Source organism: Macaca nemestrina, chromosome 10, assembly GCF_043159975.1.
Source record: "Macaca nemestrina isolate mMacNem1 chromosome 10, mMacNem.hap1, whole genome shotgun sequence".
In the NCBI taxonomy this organism is placed as follows: domain Eukaryota; kingdom Metazoa; phylum Chordata; class Mammalia; order Primates; family Cercopithecidae; genus Macaca; species Macaca nemestrina.
The window spans coordinates 69,037,560-69,054,858 of NC_092134.1; the positions used below are offsets into that span (position 1 = coordinate 69,037,560).

Sequence of the window (17,299 nt, forward strand, 5' to 3'; positions counted from 1 at the left end):
ACTCCAGCCTGGGCAACAGAGCAAGACTTCGTCTCACAAAAAAAAAAAAAAAAAATTAACGCAATACTTTAATTTCAATATACCTCTGGAAAAAAAATAACCAAGTTTGAGTTCCTTCATAAAATACAATCCAAAACATTAAGTAAATTTATAATTATATAACTTAAGAAAGTTTACCTCAAGAAAGCTTTCTGCTCCTTTTAGTATGTGCCCATTATCTCCTACAAAACTTAACATTAAATATAAAAAATCCATGGTTACTTGCCTCTGATGTATGCACCACATCACGATCCACCAACTCTGAATCAATAGCCATGAGGATTCGCAGGTACAGATCTACTCCCCTTGGATTTAGGTCCACTACTGAGAGAATGTCAAAAAAAAACTTGGGCCACTTAGTGAGATACTCTGTAACAAAAAGCAAGGCGAAGACTTGGGCGGCTTTATTTCGTATAAAGGTCTTCTCTGGTTGGGGATTCAGCATCTGACAGAGAAACAGTCCATAAAATTAAATGTAAATTGAAAAGACCCAGAAACATGTTGTCTTATTAAAAGGCAAAGCTTCATCAAATGTCAACATGGCTCAGATAAACTATGCAACAAATATTCTTCAAAATTATTTTGATAATTATGATTTTCAAAATTATCAAAAGTATTTAAGTGATTGGACAGATGAAGAACAATTAAATGAACCATTAAAGGCTGTAATGGTTATTCCTCATTCTTACACTTTGACAGAAAAGTTTCATGTGCAGAGTTTTAATAGTTCCTATCATTTCTTCTAAGAAAAAAAATTGTTTTTCTTCTGTCTACTTGCTCTTTAAGGAAAATAAAAACTCTAGCTACACAACTGCTTTACGTGTTAAGATTAGCTAAAATTAACTGAAAAGAACTCAACTGGCCCTTTATAAAGGGCTCTTGTGGAGAGCCTGTCCAGGAGGGCTCACCTTTAAGAGCCAAACAGAAAGCAGAGTTTGTCAAGTAGTGAAAAACAACTACATTTTAAAACCAAAGTTTCCACAAGGTGTCATGGAAGCTATGACCATTTCAGTCATTGATATAATTATTAAATTATTGCTAAACTCCCACTTCCATGATCTTTAAAACCAGCACCTTTTAAAAAAGCTATAAAATCAAATGGAGGAACACTGATCAAAATCTTTGAGGTAAAGTTCCAAACTCTTGCAAAAACAAGTTTAAATATCTAGTAATTTGAGGTACTGAATGAAATTACGATTTTACCTGAGCTTGCAGCCATGATATGAGCGTCTCCCTAATTAGTTGTTGTTGAACAGTGGTTAGTTCTGAGTATCTGTTCAAAATAGAGAAGAAAAAGAATAATGGCTATATTTGGTATCTATAGTTGTGAAAAATAACAGCCTCAAATATTTAAAAGGGAAAATTTGTATAGCTCTCAATTATCTAAAGTTTCCTAACATAAACTGATAATGCCACTCATCACTGCTTTACAGATAAGGACGAGAGTGGCAGGTAGGATATCAATATCAATCTTTAATTTGTGATTCTATTCATGTTGAAACAAATGACAGCTACACAATTTTTCAAAAGAAAGTATGTTTTGTGGTCTGTGATCTACAGAATAAACCAACAGGTGAACTAGGAATCCTCTCAGTACTGATTCGTTATTTGGATTAATTAGTAAGTCAGAGATTCTGAACACAAGCGCCCATGCAGTCACTTAACTCTGAGAGCTGTCGTGTAGAAAAACAGGCCTGGTGTTACCAGATATTCTGACTTTTCCAGAAAAGCTGGAAATCTAGATTTTTCTGTGAAATGTCTGGATTTTCTTTTTTTTTTTTTTTGAGACAAGGTCTTGCTGTGTTGCCCAGGCTTAAGTGCAGTGGTACTATCATGGCTCACTGAAGCCTCAACCTCTTGGCCTCAGCTTCCCCAGTAGCTGGGAATATAGAAGCAGGTAGCCACACCTGGCTAATTTTTAAAAAAAATTTTGTAGAGATGAGGTCTCACTATGTTGCCCAGGCTGGTCTCAAACTCCTGAAGTTCAAACGATCCTCTTGCCTTGGCCTCCCAAAGTGCTGAGATCATAGGCATGAGCCACTGCACCCAGCCTTGGATTTTTATATGTAACCAACAAACTCAGCACTTTTTAAATTTTTGAGATGGAGGCTTGCTGTCACCCATTCTGGAGTACAGTGGTGTGATCCTGGCTCACTGCAACCTCCGCCTCCCGGGTTCAAGCAATTCTTGTGCCTCAGTCTCTTGAGTAGCTGGGATTACAGGTGCATGCCACCACATCTGGCTAATTTTTGTATTTTTCGTAGAGATGGAGTTTCACCATGTTGGCCAGGCTGGTTAGTCTCAAACTCCTGACCTCAAGTGATCCACCGGCCTCAGCCTCCCAAAGTGCTGGGATTACAGGTGACAGCCACCGCACCTGGCCAACTCAGCACTTTTAAAACACTCTGGGATACATCAAAACATATCTATAACCTGGATATAACATATACACTGTCAATTTATAACCTGTATTATGGTTTCCTTAAGGAAGAAAAACATTAAATTAAAAAAATGACCTCTCCCTGCAAATCTGAGTCAAAACAGTGAGAAAAGCCTTACTTGTATTTAACTTGATGTTCCAGTACTTGAAAGCAGAAAAACTTTACATGATCATCACTGAAAAAGAAAAAAAGAAAATGAGATAAGCAGAATATGAACTGAGGAAAAGAAATCGAAGGCAAAATAGTTATGAGTAGCACAGCAGAAAAGTTTCTCAAACTAGACCTTCGGCTTGTTTCATACTTACTGGTCTCATTTTATGACATTAAAATCCATTTACTTAAAAAGCTATGAGAACTTTAAATATTATACAATATTTAAAATTTCCGTTAACTCTGACAAGCAAAAAATTACCAAAATATTAAGATGCACCTTGAATACAGTGCTTTGTAAACAGCAAACCATCCCCTTAAATTCCAGATATTAAGATTCCTGGAACAACCCCTTCATTTTATAATAACAGGTTAGGTGTAAAATGACAAATGGCAGAACAGCCAGAGTCTGAGTGAAAGTAGAGATGGTCATCCAAGTCCTGCTTAAAATTAAACCCCAGTAGTTCTATTGTAGCCAAATCCAAAACAAGCAGGGCCACATGGACTGTCAGTCCAGCTTCAAAGTTTTCATATAGGAAACTAAATTACAAATATGGTACCCTTGCTTATAAGATGGGGGCAAAAGTTAACATACCAATTACCCACTTCCAATTGTCTTTCTAGGGGAGTGACAGAGTTGCAGTAAGCCAGCTATAAACACTGACAAAGATCCTTTAGGGACCAACAATCTGCCAATGAAGTGAGTATAAAAGAGTTCCTATTTCTGTAAAAAGTTAGTTGAATGCTTTAGAAAGATTTCATAGAAAGCCACACTGCAGAAAGAAAACATCTTGTATATATTTGACATGGCCTACATAACCAGAAAACTCGAGAGACGGGGACAAATATCTTAAAAATCTATGGATCGTCACTCATTGTACAGAGACCCATGCTTGAAATTGTAGAGGATGGGTTATAGGTGTGACCAACCTACAAATAAAGTGAATGCTAGTTAGTATACAAAGATATAGACTGTGGTCCAATATCAAAAGATTGGTCACTGAATGATTATATACTTAAGTTAAAATTAAAAAGTAAGATACAGGCCAGGCACGGTGGCTGACGCCTGTAATCCCAGCAATTTGGGAGGCCAAGATGGGCGGATCACGAGGTCAGGAGATCGAGACCATCCTGGCTAACACGGTGAAACCCCGTCTCTACTAAAAAAAAAAATACAAAAAACTTAGCCGGGCATGGTGGTGGGCGCCTGTAGTCCCAGCTACTCAGGAGGCTGAGGCAGGAGAATGGCGTGAACCCAGGAGGCGGAGCTTGCAGTGAGCCTAGATCGCGCCACTGCACTCTAGCCTGGGCAACAGAGTGAGACTCCATCTCAAGAAAAAAAAATAAAATAAAATTAAGATATATGTCATTTACAGTAACTTTCTTTACCAATGTTTTAGAAAAGCAGTTATCACTCTCAATCATAAGATAAGGAAGTTTTTTCGGCACTTTATTCCAGCTGGGATCTGGTCACAGGTACACAATATATGGCAAAGGATGGTTTTACTGAAAAGTTAATTCTGAAATGGCCAAACTCTTGGTTTACTGCTTTTCTCATTTCTACATGGAATGACTATATGTTAATGACTTTGCAAAAAAAAAAAAAAGTCATAAAATGTTTTTATGAAAACACTTTCCAAATACAGGTAAATTTAACAGTCCTGTCATGCCCATAGAAATTTAAATTGTCATGCAAATTTTGTTTTAATTACCTATATGTCCTCTGGGCTAGAGCTTCTGCACACACCTGCCAGGCATCTGGGGAAATCTTTAACTGCTCAAAATAGGCCAGGGCCTGTAAGATTGCAAAACAAAAAAATGCATTTAGAATAAACAATCTCAATGCCCTGCTAATACTAAACAAAATATTCTGAGAGTTGCAAACCTATAACAAGTCAGTAAACTTAATAGAAAAACAGCTAAAACATTAAATACAGGCTTCCGAACATATGCAACTTAGGGGTCATTCCTAAAAATAGGTTAAATAAATATAAATTCCATCAGTTAGATAATCAAACCTGTTTTTTTACAGCAGCAGCAACACAAAAATGCCCCAGAGACTTCACTGGGTTATTATGAAGAATGAGAGCAAGTGCTTTGTCAACTGCCATACTACTGAGAAATTGCAGAGGATGAGTTAAGGGTGTGATCATTTTATAATATGCAATTATAAAATGGCATATAAAGGGCACTTTTCCTATTTAATAGCACATCTGCTATTAAAGCGGTGATTATAAAAGATAAAACATACTGTGTACCTTATCTGATCTACTGTTACAGAAAAGGAGAGTATTTCAAGTCTTTAATTATACCATGTAAGTTTCCTAAAGAGATTAAAATTAGAGTACAAATGCATGATATAAATTTTGAAAAATATTAAGTAACTGAAAAGGTCAAAGCTTGAGGAAGTTTCTTATCTCTAAGTTTATGAATTCAGGGCCTTGTAATTGCAAGTAACAGTGCCAACAAGGAGTACTCTAGAATGGATGCAGCACAAAGTCCATATGCTCTCTACCAAACTGTTGGGAAAATGGGAGTTACTTCAGGCACTCTTCCCATCAGCATGTTGCACCAGATGCAGGTTTCACACATGGCAATGGACAAATAGTAGTGAACGTCTTGTGAAAAGTATCTCCAACAGACAAGAAAATTGCACAGCAACTGGAAACACTGCTAGATGATTTGACACCAATTATGTACTGATACAAAACCTGACATGAGGTAAAAGAAACATAAGCCTTAGAGAAACCTAATTTCAACTGGTAAATATTTTTAAAACGGTGGTGTCTCCCACTAGTTATGAAATCAGTTTATGGGTACTGAACAATTTTTAAAAATGAAATAGAGAATATTAGATATTCTGACTGTACCCTAGCAAGAATATTACTTTCTGTAACTTGTTTTAGTTATTTATGTGTATATGTACATATAAATATATACACACACACTGGGTCATCAAGATATAAAGTTATTTTTTTCTTTGGGTTACAGATCAAAGCCACTGTATTTATACTTAGGTGATAGTTTCCTATACTATGTAACTGTATGAATGAGGGAATGGGTTTTCATACATGGTCTCAATGGCTGCTCCCACTGACAGAAGACCAGGTAAATGAAGGTGATCAGGTGAAGATCACCAAATATAGTATTAAATATGTGGTATAACAAAAAAATACATTTGGGCTTTGCAGCCAGTTGCTGGCTCAGAGCTCTTAAAACTCTTGGGATTTCCCGAGCAACAGGACTGTCTTTTGTAATTTATAATGAGCCCCTTTGGGCCAGGCACAGCAGTTCACACCTATAATCCTCAACACTTTGGCCAAAGTGGGAGGATGACTTGAGGCCAGCAGTTCAAGACCAGCCTGGGCAACATAGTGGGACCCTGTCTCTACAAAAAATTTAAAAATTAGCCAGGAGTGGTGACATGCATCTATAGTCCCAACTACTTGGGAGGCTAAGGTGGAAGGATCGCTAGAGACTTCGAGGTCAACAGAGCTTATGTTAATGAGGTAACTTGCTGTGGGAAATCTAGACAGCCTCAGGATAGGGCTGGTTACCAGAAAGATCAATTTATTAAAGTGTTGGAAATTTAAGCCCTAACTACCAATCTCTGGGAAGGGGAGAGGGGACTGACGATTCAACTCTATAAAAACTCTTGAACTTCCAGGTTGGCAAACACATCGAGATGCTGAGAGGGTGGTGTTCCTAGAGAGGACACAAAAGCTCTGTGCCCCTTCCCCTATACTTTGCCCTATGCATCACTTCCATGTGGCTGCTCATGAGGTGTATCCTTCATAATAAATCAGTACAAGTAAGTCAACTGTTTTTCTAAGTTCTGTGGGCTACTCCATCATCAGAAATATGAGAGGTTCTGGACTCGACTGGTGTCTTAAGTGGGGGCGGTTTGTAAGACTGAGCCCATAACTTGTGGGATGTGATGCTAATCCTGCTAGTGTCAGAATTGAATTGATTTGTAGGACAACCAGTTGGTGTCCACAGAATCAGAGAGTTGGTTGTTGGTATTGGAAAACAGCCCAGAGTAAATAATGTCTCTCTTTAGAAGTTAAGACTATAAGAGCACAGGCAGCGATAAAAGATACTACTAGCTTAGTTGTTTCTAACAGCAGTCCATGAAACACAGGGTTTCCTTTAGGAATATCTCAGAGGCCAGGGGACAAGGTAGAAGTTAATCATGTATGTTGCACTATCACCTAATATTTCACTTACAAAAGAGGGGAGAGGTGGTTTCAGCTGCTAGCAATGTCATGACATACCCTTTTCTTTAAATAGTAACAGGTTTTAAGCCAAAGACGAGTGTTTTATTTTTTAAAAAGTGGGAGGCTGGGCATGGTGGGTCACGCCTGTAATCCCAGCACTTTGGGAGGCTGAGGCGGGGAGATCACGAGTTCAGGAGTTTGAGACCAGCCTGACCAACATGGTGAAACCCTGTCTCCACTAAAAATACAGAAATTAGCCAGGCATGGTGGTGTGCGCTTCTAATCCTAGCTACTCTAATCCCAGCTGAGGCAGAAGAATCCCTTGAACCTGGGAGTTGGAGGTTGCTGTGAGCTGAGATGGCGCCATTCCACTCCAGGCTGGGCAACAGAGCGAAACTCTGTCTCAAAAAAAAAAAAAAGGGCAGTGGAAGGAGAGGAGAGATAACCTGGAAGTTTTTAGTTTTTAAACAAAGCCTCTGTATTCTGAATCTATGCATTACTAACAATTAAAAAAACAAAATTCTACGACACTGACAAACAAGTCCTAGCTTTCACCACCTAGTTCTACCCCATACCTTTTCTCTAATGGTTTATTGACTCTATGTGACAAGAGTCAGTTCACTTTTATTGCCCATGTGAAAAACAGAGAATTACAGATAGACAAGTGAGCAACTAGGGTTGGCAGACAGTCATTCTTCTCACCACCAAACTGAATTAAGTTTCCACTACTCCCGAACTGCCACAAAAGGGCTGTCAGAATTCACTTTCCTTAAGATTTCTTCCCTTTCATCCGAATAAATTGTTATTCAGATTGGCTAAATGGATACCGAATTATGCCTGGAACTGGATGCTTAAAACGCGTCTGTGACAGAACCCATTTTTATTGACAAAAAGCAGAACTTCTGTATTAAAACCACTAATAATGCATTGGTTTTAATTTTCTGAAAAAGAAATCATGGTACGTTTTAAAAAACTGGATGCTGGAACTTAAGAAATGAAAGATTTCAAGAGGCACATAAAAATAACAGTAAAGGCCATTTAATAACTAAACATACAGTCAAAGGCTTTTAATTATAAGCATGCAATAGCAAGCTAGACTAAAGGTAAAGATCTATGATGCTTCAACTACGTTTGAAAGTAGGTAGCATAAAACCCTATGGCAAGAAAGATTTGTTTACACAGAGAAGACATGGATTTTAAATGTCTTTTGATGTCCTAACTTGTTTGATAGTTTTCTTGTAATTAGCCAGATACTTAAATCTCAATTCCTATTATTTTCCTGTATCTGAAGGGCTACTTATTCAGTAGCAGAGATATGCACATGGTACTATATTAGAAACTAGTTGGGGTTTTTTTTACTGCTTTAAAAGATTTTTTTCTTAAAGTAAGAATAAAAAATGCGATAATATTTAGTGAGATTGTTAACCTCATTTAGCTCATTTATAGAAAGTATTCTTTGCTATGAAAAGTAAAAAGAAAATGCTTTCCTTTCCACTTACCCTATACTTCAGAATGCCCACGTCTTTAAAAAAATTAATTATAGGCTCATTCTTTATAGTCTTCTATCATTCAGCTATAGTCATGATTATAGTTGTAGGCTACATTAAATTGTTTACATTTATCCAACTATCCCAGCACTTTATAATGGATTCTTGTCATGTAATCATTTTACTTAAGACATAACCTATCATAACTGCTTATTTATGTCTGCCTAGACCATATAACAAGAATGTTAAATATCACTAATGTGGCCGGGCAGGGTGGCTCATGCCTATAATCCCAGCATTTTAGGAAGCTGAGGCGGGCAGATCGCTTGAGCTCAGGAGTTCGAGACCAGCCTGGGCAAGATGGTGAAACCCTATCTCTACAAAAAAATTAAAAAAAAAAAAAAAAACCATTAAGGTAAGTGTAAAAACAGCTTGTATAGATCAAGCCAAGCATTGAGAAAATAAAATACACATGTCTGCTTCTATGGAAAGTCTCTCAAACGAATCCTTTGCATTACAACTTTTAAATAATTAGAAATAATGACTGATGTGGCATAAAGATCCGCCTTGAATCATATGAGATTTTAATACTTTTGTTTGGCCAGGTAAACAGAAAGTAAATCATAATACTCACTGTTTCTATATTCAAAATATATTCAAATATCTCAAATTTTTTTGTTTCTGTTCATTTCTACCCAAAGTAGACCTTTGCCAGGTACATTTTTATTCAAGTCCCCTAATGCCAATCTGTGGTGACATGGTTTAAAAAATGATTCAGCAGAGTAACTTACCCTTTGTCTAAAGTCTGAATCAGCATTTGGATTTAGCCCTAATAGAGCCTGTTCATCCATCCTTGCTGCTATACTTGGAGTTTTCTGGTTACAATAGGCGTGCCCTCTGATCCCACAGAAGAATTTATAAACATCTGCCACAAAAAACAAAGTTGAAAGAAAACATTACTTGATAAACAAATAGATGCTTATCCCAAATAACGTAAATGGATAAAATCATGCAAAGAAGCTTAAATGTTTAAAGAACTTCTTTTGGAACTTATTTAAATCACAATGAAAAGTTAGAGCCTAATTCTCAGAAAAATGGGCTCTGCTAACTACTCCATTAATGTGTAATTTCTAAAAATCTTAAAGTATGCCATTAAGGTCCTCAAGCTTTTTTAGTCTTCAAGATCTTCTTAATAAGGTATAGAGGCCGGGCGCGGTGGCTCAAGCCTGTAATCCCAGCACTTTGGGAGGCCGAGACGGGCGGATCACAAGGTCAGGAGATCGAGACCATCCTGGCTAACACAGTGAAACCCCGTCTCTACTAAAAAATACAAAAACCTAGCCGGGCGAGGTCGCGGGCGTCTGTAGTCCCAGCTACTCGGGAGGCTGAGGCAGGAGAATGGCGTGAACCCGGGAGGCGGAGCTTGCAGTGAGCTGAGATCCGGCCACTGCACTCCAGTCTGGGCGACAAAGCGAGACTCTGTCTCAACAAAAAAAAAAAAAAAAAAAAAAGGTATCGAAAGTAATCATTTTCTACTTTAAATAGTAGATGCACCTAATTTATGCAGTATTTTACTTATCTCTGGTACTTAAAAATGCAATTGTGCAAGTGCAGTTAAGTATAAAAATGACAAAACCTATTTTATTACAGTAATTATAATACTTTGTCTACTTACAGATACCAATATCACAAACCTTCTTTAAAACATTAGAATGGCTGACCTCAGAGTTCAATATCCTTTGGAGTGTTTACTAAATACCACAACAGAAGTCTAACGAAAGGAACAGGATAATGAAAAACCAGTCATTCAGCTTTTGAGCAATGGACTTAGTTTTGCATTTTATAGATCTCTGCTTTTGCCAGCCAATTCTAGAAATTTCAAAAAAAAATTTTCAATACTAGATACAAAAACCCACAAACCAGCCAGGCACAGTGGCTCACACCTGTAATCCCAAACTTTGGGAGGCCGAGGTGGGCAGATCACTTAAGGTCAGGAGTTCAAGCTAGCCTGACCAACATGGTGAAACCCTGTCTCTACTAAAAAGACAAAAATCAGGGAGGCGTGGTGGCACACACCTGTAATTCCAGCTCCTCGAGTGTCTGAGGCACAAGAATCGCTCGAACCCAGGAGGCAGAGGTTGTAGTGAGCCAACCCTGTGCCACTGCACTCCAGCCTGGAGAACAGAGTGAGATTCCATCTCAAAAAAAAAAAAAGTCCACAAATGACTTAACACTGACTACTCTTATTTAAGATTTTTTTTTAATCTCTGAGAAGTAATCTACTTCTTCACAATATAGGTTCTAACATTCTCAAATAATAAGCCGCAAAAGGCATCCTAGTTTTTGATAGAATGTATATTCATTTGAGCAAACATGGAACAAACTCTAAATGATGTGAAAATGTTATTTATTTTCTCAAGACCTGTAAGGTAGGGAGACCGAGTCTTACTACTTCCGTTAAAGGCTGTGGGGGGCCGGGCATGGTGACTCATGCCTGTAATCCCAGCACTTTGGGAGGCCGAGGCAGGTGGATCACTTGAGGTCAGGAGTTCAAGACCAGCCTGGCCAACATGGTAAAATCCCCTCTCTACTAAAAATACAAAAAAATTAGCGGAGCATGGTGGCACACACCTGTAATCCCAGCTACTTGGGAGGCTGAGGCAGGAGAATGGCTTGAACCCAGGAGGTGGAGGTTGCAGTGAGCTGAGATCATGCCACTGCACTCCTGCCTGGGTGACAGAGAGACTGTCTCAAAGAAAACAAAAAAAGGCTGTGGGGTATTTCATTTCAATTATAATAACCAAAGACGCCAAAAGACTAATTGGGTTGGGGGTAGGGGAGAAAAGCCTTTTAAGGGAATAGCAAAGCCAGGCTCAGATCCAGGTTACAGGATACCTACAACATGCTTTTCTATTTTCCTCTGAGCCTGCCTGAATCAAATAACTCAGGATATGGACTGAGAGCTTTGAAGACAGCTCAGCCCTTTCTCTTATGGTTCATATCATACTTGCAGACTTCAAGGCAGTGTAACTCCCTGCTGCCTTCAGATTATGATCCAAACACTTCTGAATGACTCCTCACTATTCTGCACCCCAGGTCAGCAAGGCCAGTGCTAGTGAACCACATGGCAGTTCTCCAATGGTATTCCACCTTTCATCTTTGCACACTGCTCTTTCTTCTTGTTAGTAGGTTAACCCCTGCTGTTCTTTGAAATTCAACATAGAAGCCATCTCTTTCAGGAACACTTATTTGACCCCTATTGTCCAACTCTCCCAAAAAGGATTACATGCCCCATCCTAAGCACTGCTATGTTGTCACTGCCAGCTTACTAGTTGTCTCTGACTAATCTTTTTTTTTTTTTTGAGACAATCTCACTCTGTCACCCAGGGTGGAGTGTAGTGGCACAATCTCGGCTCACTGCAGCCTCTGGCTCCCGGGTTCAAGTGATTCTTCTGCCTCAGCCTCCCGAATAGCTGGGATTACAGGGGTGAGCCACCACACCTGGCTAATTTTTGTAGTTTTTAGTAGAGATGGGGTTTCGCCATGTTGCCCAGGCTGGTCTCGAACCCCTAACCTCAGGTGATCTGCCTGCCTCAGCCTCCCAAAGTGCTGGGATTACAGGTGTGAGCCACTCGGCCATCTCTCATAATCTTAAAGGGCAAGGACTGTCTTCACTATCCATCGCTATGTCCCTAGGACATAGTAGAGCATAGGTTTTGGATTTCAAAGACCTGGGTTTATATCCTCATCTTGTCATTTTTAAATTGGGGCCACTTGGACAACTTACAAAACCTAAGAGAACCCTTTCTATGACATGGGAAAAAGACCATCTGCCTCATAAAGTTGTAAAGGCTTCAAAGAGATAAGGTATGCAGAGCATGGCTGGCACATAGTGAGCCCTCAATAGGTTGTTTATAATTAGAGGCAGGAACATGGGGGATGGAAACTACTTGGGGCATTCTTTTACTAGTAGATCAGCATTTTTAAAAGATAGAAAAACACAAAGAAAGGCACTGGTTCCCTTCGCTCCCCCTAAATGTTAAGAAAATCTGATGTATATTCCCCTGAAAAATGCACACAGAGGGAAAAAACAATTTCGGAGTTTCTAAGAATCCCAAATTAAGAAGTCCAATAAAAGCTTCCTTGAATTTGCTAGGGCTTTTTAAAAAAAATGCTGGCCGGGCAGGGTGGCTCATGCCTGTAATCCCAGTACTTAGGAAGGCCGAGCGGGGGAGGGATCACCTGAGGTGTACGGAGTTCCAGACCAGCCTGACCAATATGGAGAAACCCCGGCTCTACTAAAAATACAAAAATTAGCCGGGTGTGGTGGCACATGACTGTAAGCCCAGCTATTCGGGAGGCTGGGGTAGGAGAATCGCTTGAACCTGGTAGGCAGAGTTGCAGTGAGCGGAGATAGTGCCATTGCACTCCAGCCTGGGAGACAGAGTGAGACACTGTGTCAAAAAAAAAAAAAAAAAAAAAAAAAAAAAAAAAAAAAGCTTAAGCTTGGTCAAGTCACTCTGAAGCTATCAGGAGAAAAATCAAGTGGCCCTAAGGAAAACAGCCAATAAACCCAAGGAAACAAACTAGTTACAGTTGTCACTACAAAAAGAATCCTCCACAGAGAAGGCACTTGGACGATCAATATGCAGTGGAAGGCCGGGCACGGTGGTTCACGCCTGTAATCCCGGCACTTTTGGGAAGCCGAAGCAGGTGGATCACGAGGTCAGGAGATCGAGACCATCCTGGCTAACACGGTGAAACACCGCCTCCACGAAAAATACAAAAAGTAGCCAGGTGTGGCAGCGCGCGCCTGTAACAGAGCTACTCGGGAGGCTGAGGCAGTAGAATCACTTGAACCTGGAAGGCACAGGTTGCAGTGGGCCGAGATGGCATCACTGCACTGCAGCCTGGGCGACAGAACGAGACTCCGTCTCAAAAAAAAAAAAAAAAAACCCAAAAATTTGTTTTAATACGGTAAACAATTATGCATCGTGCAAAGGTTCTGGGGGAAGGCGAGCAACATACTTGAAATATTAAGCCTTAACTTTTCCTGGACAGCCATTAAGAATCAAACAATTTGGAAAATTCCTCTACACCTACTGAAGACTGTTTCAAAGACTACGACTGTATCTTTCCAGCCTTTTAACACCACGCTGACAAGTCGGTTTAATAAAACTGAACTCTCCCCCAACCCCCGCCCGCCACAACTAATTAGCACTTTCAAAAAGTACTCGTTTTTCTGGTTACAGGAAAACCTCATGCTTCTCTAGTCCTGCAGGATAGTGAGGAAGATTTGAGAAGAAATGGAGCGTCCGTGCTGGCCAATTACTGCACAGAAATAACACGTTTCCTCCTTTTTGTCCAGGAGTGGGGAAAGAATCAAGTTTGAGGTCTCCACAGTTGATAAGGCTACAACGATGACTAACGGGCTTGGAAACCACAGGCGATGCCGACCCTCCTCGGCTAGCCTTGCTCCCATCCCTCCCCCGATCCCTCCCCTAAAGGAAGCCTCGTGGCAATTCGGGTGATGAAACATCAGGCAACGGGCGGCCACGCACTCGGGACGCGCTCCTCGGCGGCGGCCCCGGATCGTACCCACCCCCACCCGGTCCGCCCAGCCTGGAGGTGCACCGCCATGGAGGGTCCCAAGCCTGCACCCTCCCGGGCGTCGGGACTCCCTCGGGCCGGTCCGCCCCGGCCAACTTCCTCGAAGCCTCACGCGGACCAAATCCGGCCCGGTCCCGCCGCCCCCGATCCCCGAGTCACCTTCCCTATCACTCCATCCCGCCTCCCAGCCTGCACTCCAGATGGTCAGCCAGCGGAGCGGAGCGGCGCGGCACGCAGAGAGCTCGTAGAGCGGCCCTCGTCCTCGTCGCCGTAGTCCTCCGCCACGGCCGCAGCGCCAACGCCAGAGACGGAGCTGGCCGGGACCGCGCGCCTCTAGTCGCTCCGCGTCCCCTGGCACCTTCTCTTGCGTGGCGCCGGGCAGGCAGGCAGGCAGGCAGGCAGGCAGGCAAGCAAGCAAGCAAGCGGGCGGGGTCGGCGCCCCAGGAAGGGAAAGAGCGCGAGGGCCGGCTAACGCCGCCGCCGCCGCCGCCGCCGCCGCTGAGTCAGCGCGAAGCGCGCTCCCCGCGTCGGTGCCGCGCGGGCGGGCGCCGGCGCCAGCAGTCTCATGGAGAGTGCGGGCGGCAGCCCAAGGGCTGGGGCTGGAGGCCTACAACTCCCAGCATGCAGCGAGCGGGAGGCGCTTCCGGGCGGCGAGGTGCACACGCGCTCCCTGGCGCTCGCCGGAAGGCGTGGTCGCCGGGGCTTGAGGTGCATGCCGGGATGAGGTGTCCGGCACGGGAGTCCCTACCCAGCTCTTGAATCCCCGGCTGTGTCTGTCTGGTGTCAGAGCTCAAGCGTCAGGTTCGCCCCGTGCGTTCCACAAAGGCTTCTAGTAGTTAAGAGTACGGATTCACGAATCAAGATGACGTGGTTCTAACCACGTGTGAGTCAGTTTAATTGCTTGCCTACGGCCCCAAGTGTCCCGAGTCCAGCAGTGTAAAGATCTGCTGGTGAGTGCTGACAGTTTTTCAAAATTTATGTATTTATTTAGTTATTCTTTGAGATGGATTCTCGCTCTGTCGCCCAGGTTGGGGTGCAATGGCGAGATCTTGGCTCACTGCATCCTCCGCCTCCGGGGTTCAAGCAGTTCTCCTGCATCAGCCTCCTGAGTAGCTGGGATGACAGGTGCGCTCCACCAGGCCCGGCTAATTTTTGTATTTTTCTTAGAGACGGGGTTTCACCATGTTGGTCACGCTGGTCTCGAACTCCTGACATCAAGTGATCGCCTGCCTTGGCCTCCCAAAGTACTGGGATTACAGGGGTGAGCCACCGTGTCCGGCCCAAAATTTATCTTAAACAGACTAAAATTTTGTCCATCAAAAGAAGGAGAGCATTCTTAGGAAGCCCTACTCACGGGTTCTTTCGATGCCACTAAATGTCACTTCATTTATTTGGTCACAGATTTATTAATGTATTAATGCAATATAGAGGCAGCGTAGGCTTAGGCTGCCTCGACTTGACTGCCAGGCCGCCTCCTTACTAGTTGACCGCAGGCACTTTACTTTAGTCTATCCATGCTTCAGTTTACTAGTATGTAAAATGGGGATTGTAATAGTACCGAACTCAAAGGGTTTCTGTGAGGTTTGAGTTAATACATGTGTTTGACACACAATGTGCTCAATATTTACATTTCATTGTTGATTATTCAATATGTACGAAATACAGATTAGGTTGCTGCCCCAGACTACAAACAAAATTTGGAGAGGGAGGGATGGTAAGAGCATAGAATAAAACTAATGTAACAGTTTCACGGCTACATTTATATAGCTGGACAAGACACTACACCAGGCATTTCCTATATAAAATACCTTGTGAAACCCTGTCTCTACTAAAAAATACAAAAAACTAGCCGGGCGAGGTGGCGGGCGCCTGTAGTCCCAGCTACTCGGGAGGCTGAGGCAGGAGAATGGCGTAAACCCGGGAGGCGGAGCTTGCAGTGAGCTGAGATCCGGCCACTGCACTCCAGCCTGGGCGACAGTGCAAGACTCCGTCTCAAAAAAAAAAAAAAAAAAAATACCTTGAATCACTCTTGCATCATGTTTCTAATTTATGTGTTTAAAATGTCAGGCTAGTGGCTACAAGATGTAGCTAAAGGAGAATTGGGTTTTGATTTTTTTTTTTTTTTTTTAAGAAAGGGTCTCGCTCTGTTACCCAGTCTGGAGTACAGTGGTCATAGCTCACTGCAGCCTTGACCTCCCAGTCTCAAGCAATCCTCCTGCCTCAGCTGCCCAAGGAGCTGGGACTACAGGTGCACACCACCATACCTGGCTAGTTTTGTTTTTGTAGAGATGGGGACTTGCTGTGTTGCCCAGGCTGATCTCTAACTCTGAGGCTCAAATGAACCTCCCACCTCAGCCTCCCAAAGTGTTGGAATTACGGGTGTGAGTCCCTGTGTCAGGCCTTAATTTTCTTCACACGGCTTTCAGTTGGCTTCCTAATGAAATAGGTTCTTTGTTGTTGTTCTGTCATACAAATTTTCTTTTGATTGTAATCCTTGCATGCACTATGTTTCTACTATTCAAATTATTAATGCTAGGTATCTCTTGTTCTACTTCTGAGAAAACCAAAGTCATGGTATTCTCAAGACGAGAGATAATTCAACAAAGCCTGTGAATCTCCTTCATTTGGAATCTCTCTGGGTCCAATCTGTTTTCCACTGCTAGGTTGCTGCTGCTAAAGCTATATCATATGAAACCACCCTCCCTAAAAGCTCAGGGACCATCTCCAAATAGGAGGGCGAGTGCAACTGTAAGAGCTGGATTGATGGGTGGAATCTGGAAGCTAAAGTAACTCCATCTTTGGTACTAATCTGCCATGTTGGCTTCTGATTAACCCCTGTTCCCGGAAGTCCTCTTAAGATTTCAAGTTGTGTGAGAGCACATACTGTAAATCCTGCCTTTAGGTCAAAACCTTGATGTTATTGTGCTTCTGTTGTCTACACATCCTGATGTGGTTTGGCTGTGTCTCCACCCAAATCTCGTCTTGAATTGTAATTCCCATAATCCCCTCAGGTTGTGGGAGGGATCAGGTGGAGATAATTGAATCATGGGGGTGGTTTCCCCCATCCTGTTCTCGTGATAGTGAATTTTCATGAGATCTGATGGTTTTATAGGGGACTTCCCCCTTTGCTGGGCACTCATTCTTCTCTCTCCTGCCGCCATGTGAAGAAGGACATGTTTGCTTCCCCTTCTGCTATGATTGTAAGTTTCCTGAGGCATCCTCAGCCCTGAGGTACTGTGAGTCAATTAAATCTCTTTCATTTATAAATTACCCAGTCCCAGGCAGTCCTTTATAGCAGTGTGAGAACAGACTAATACACATCCCTTCTGAATTACATATACCCTTTCCATATGGG

The 17,299-nt window shown here is 42.1% G+C and overlaps 1 protein-coding gene across 4 annotated transcripts in view; it reads right to left on the reverse strand.

The window, feature by feature from the left end:
- Positions 1-17,299, reverse strand: part of LOC105473458 (exportin for tRNA) — a 56,174-nt gene that overhangs the window by 28,440 nt on the left and 10,435 nt on the right. Inside the window, exons 1-6 of one of the 4 annotated variants that reach the window (XM_011727284.3) lie at positions 14,104-14,379; positions 9,126-9,259; positions 4,343-4,425; positions 2,599-2,655; positions 1,243-1,312; positions 266-484 (exon numbers count right to left, since the gene is read on the reverse strand). In XM_011727284.3, the coding sequence (XP_011725586.2) occupies positions 266-484; positions 1,243-1,312; positions 2,599-2,655; positions 4,343-4,425; positions 9,126-9,185 (489 nt within the window). In that variant the 5' untranslated portion in view covers positions 9,186-9,259; positions 14,104-14,379. Of the gene's footprint in view, positions 1-265; positions 485-1,242; positions 1,313-2,598; positions 2,656-4,342; positions 4,426-9,125; positions 9,260-10,410; positions 10,501-14,103; positions 14,380-17,299 lie in introns of those variants that run through there. The other 3 variants (XM_011727286.3, XM_011727285.3, XM_024790213.2) reach the window with 3 other exon arrangements.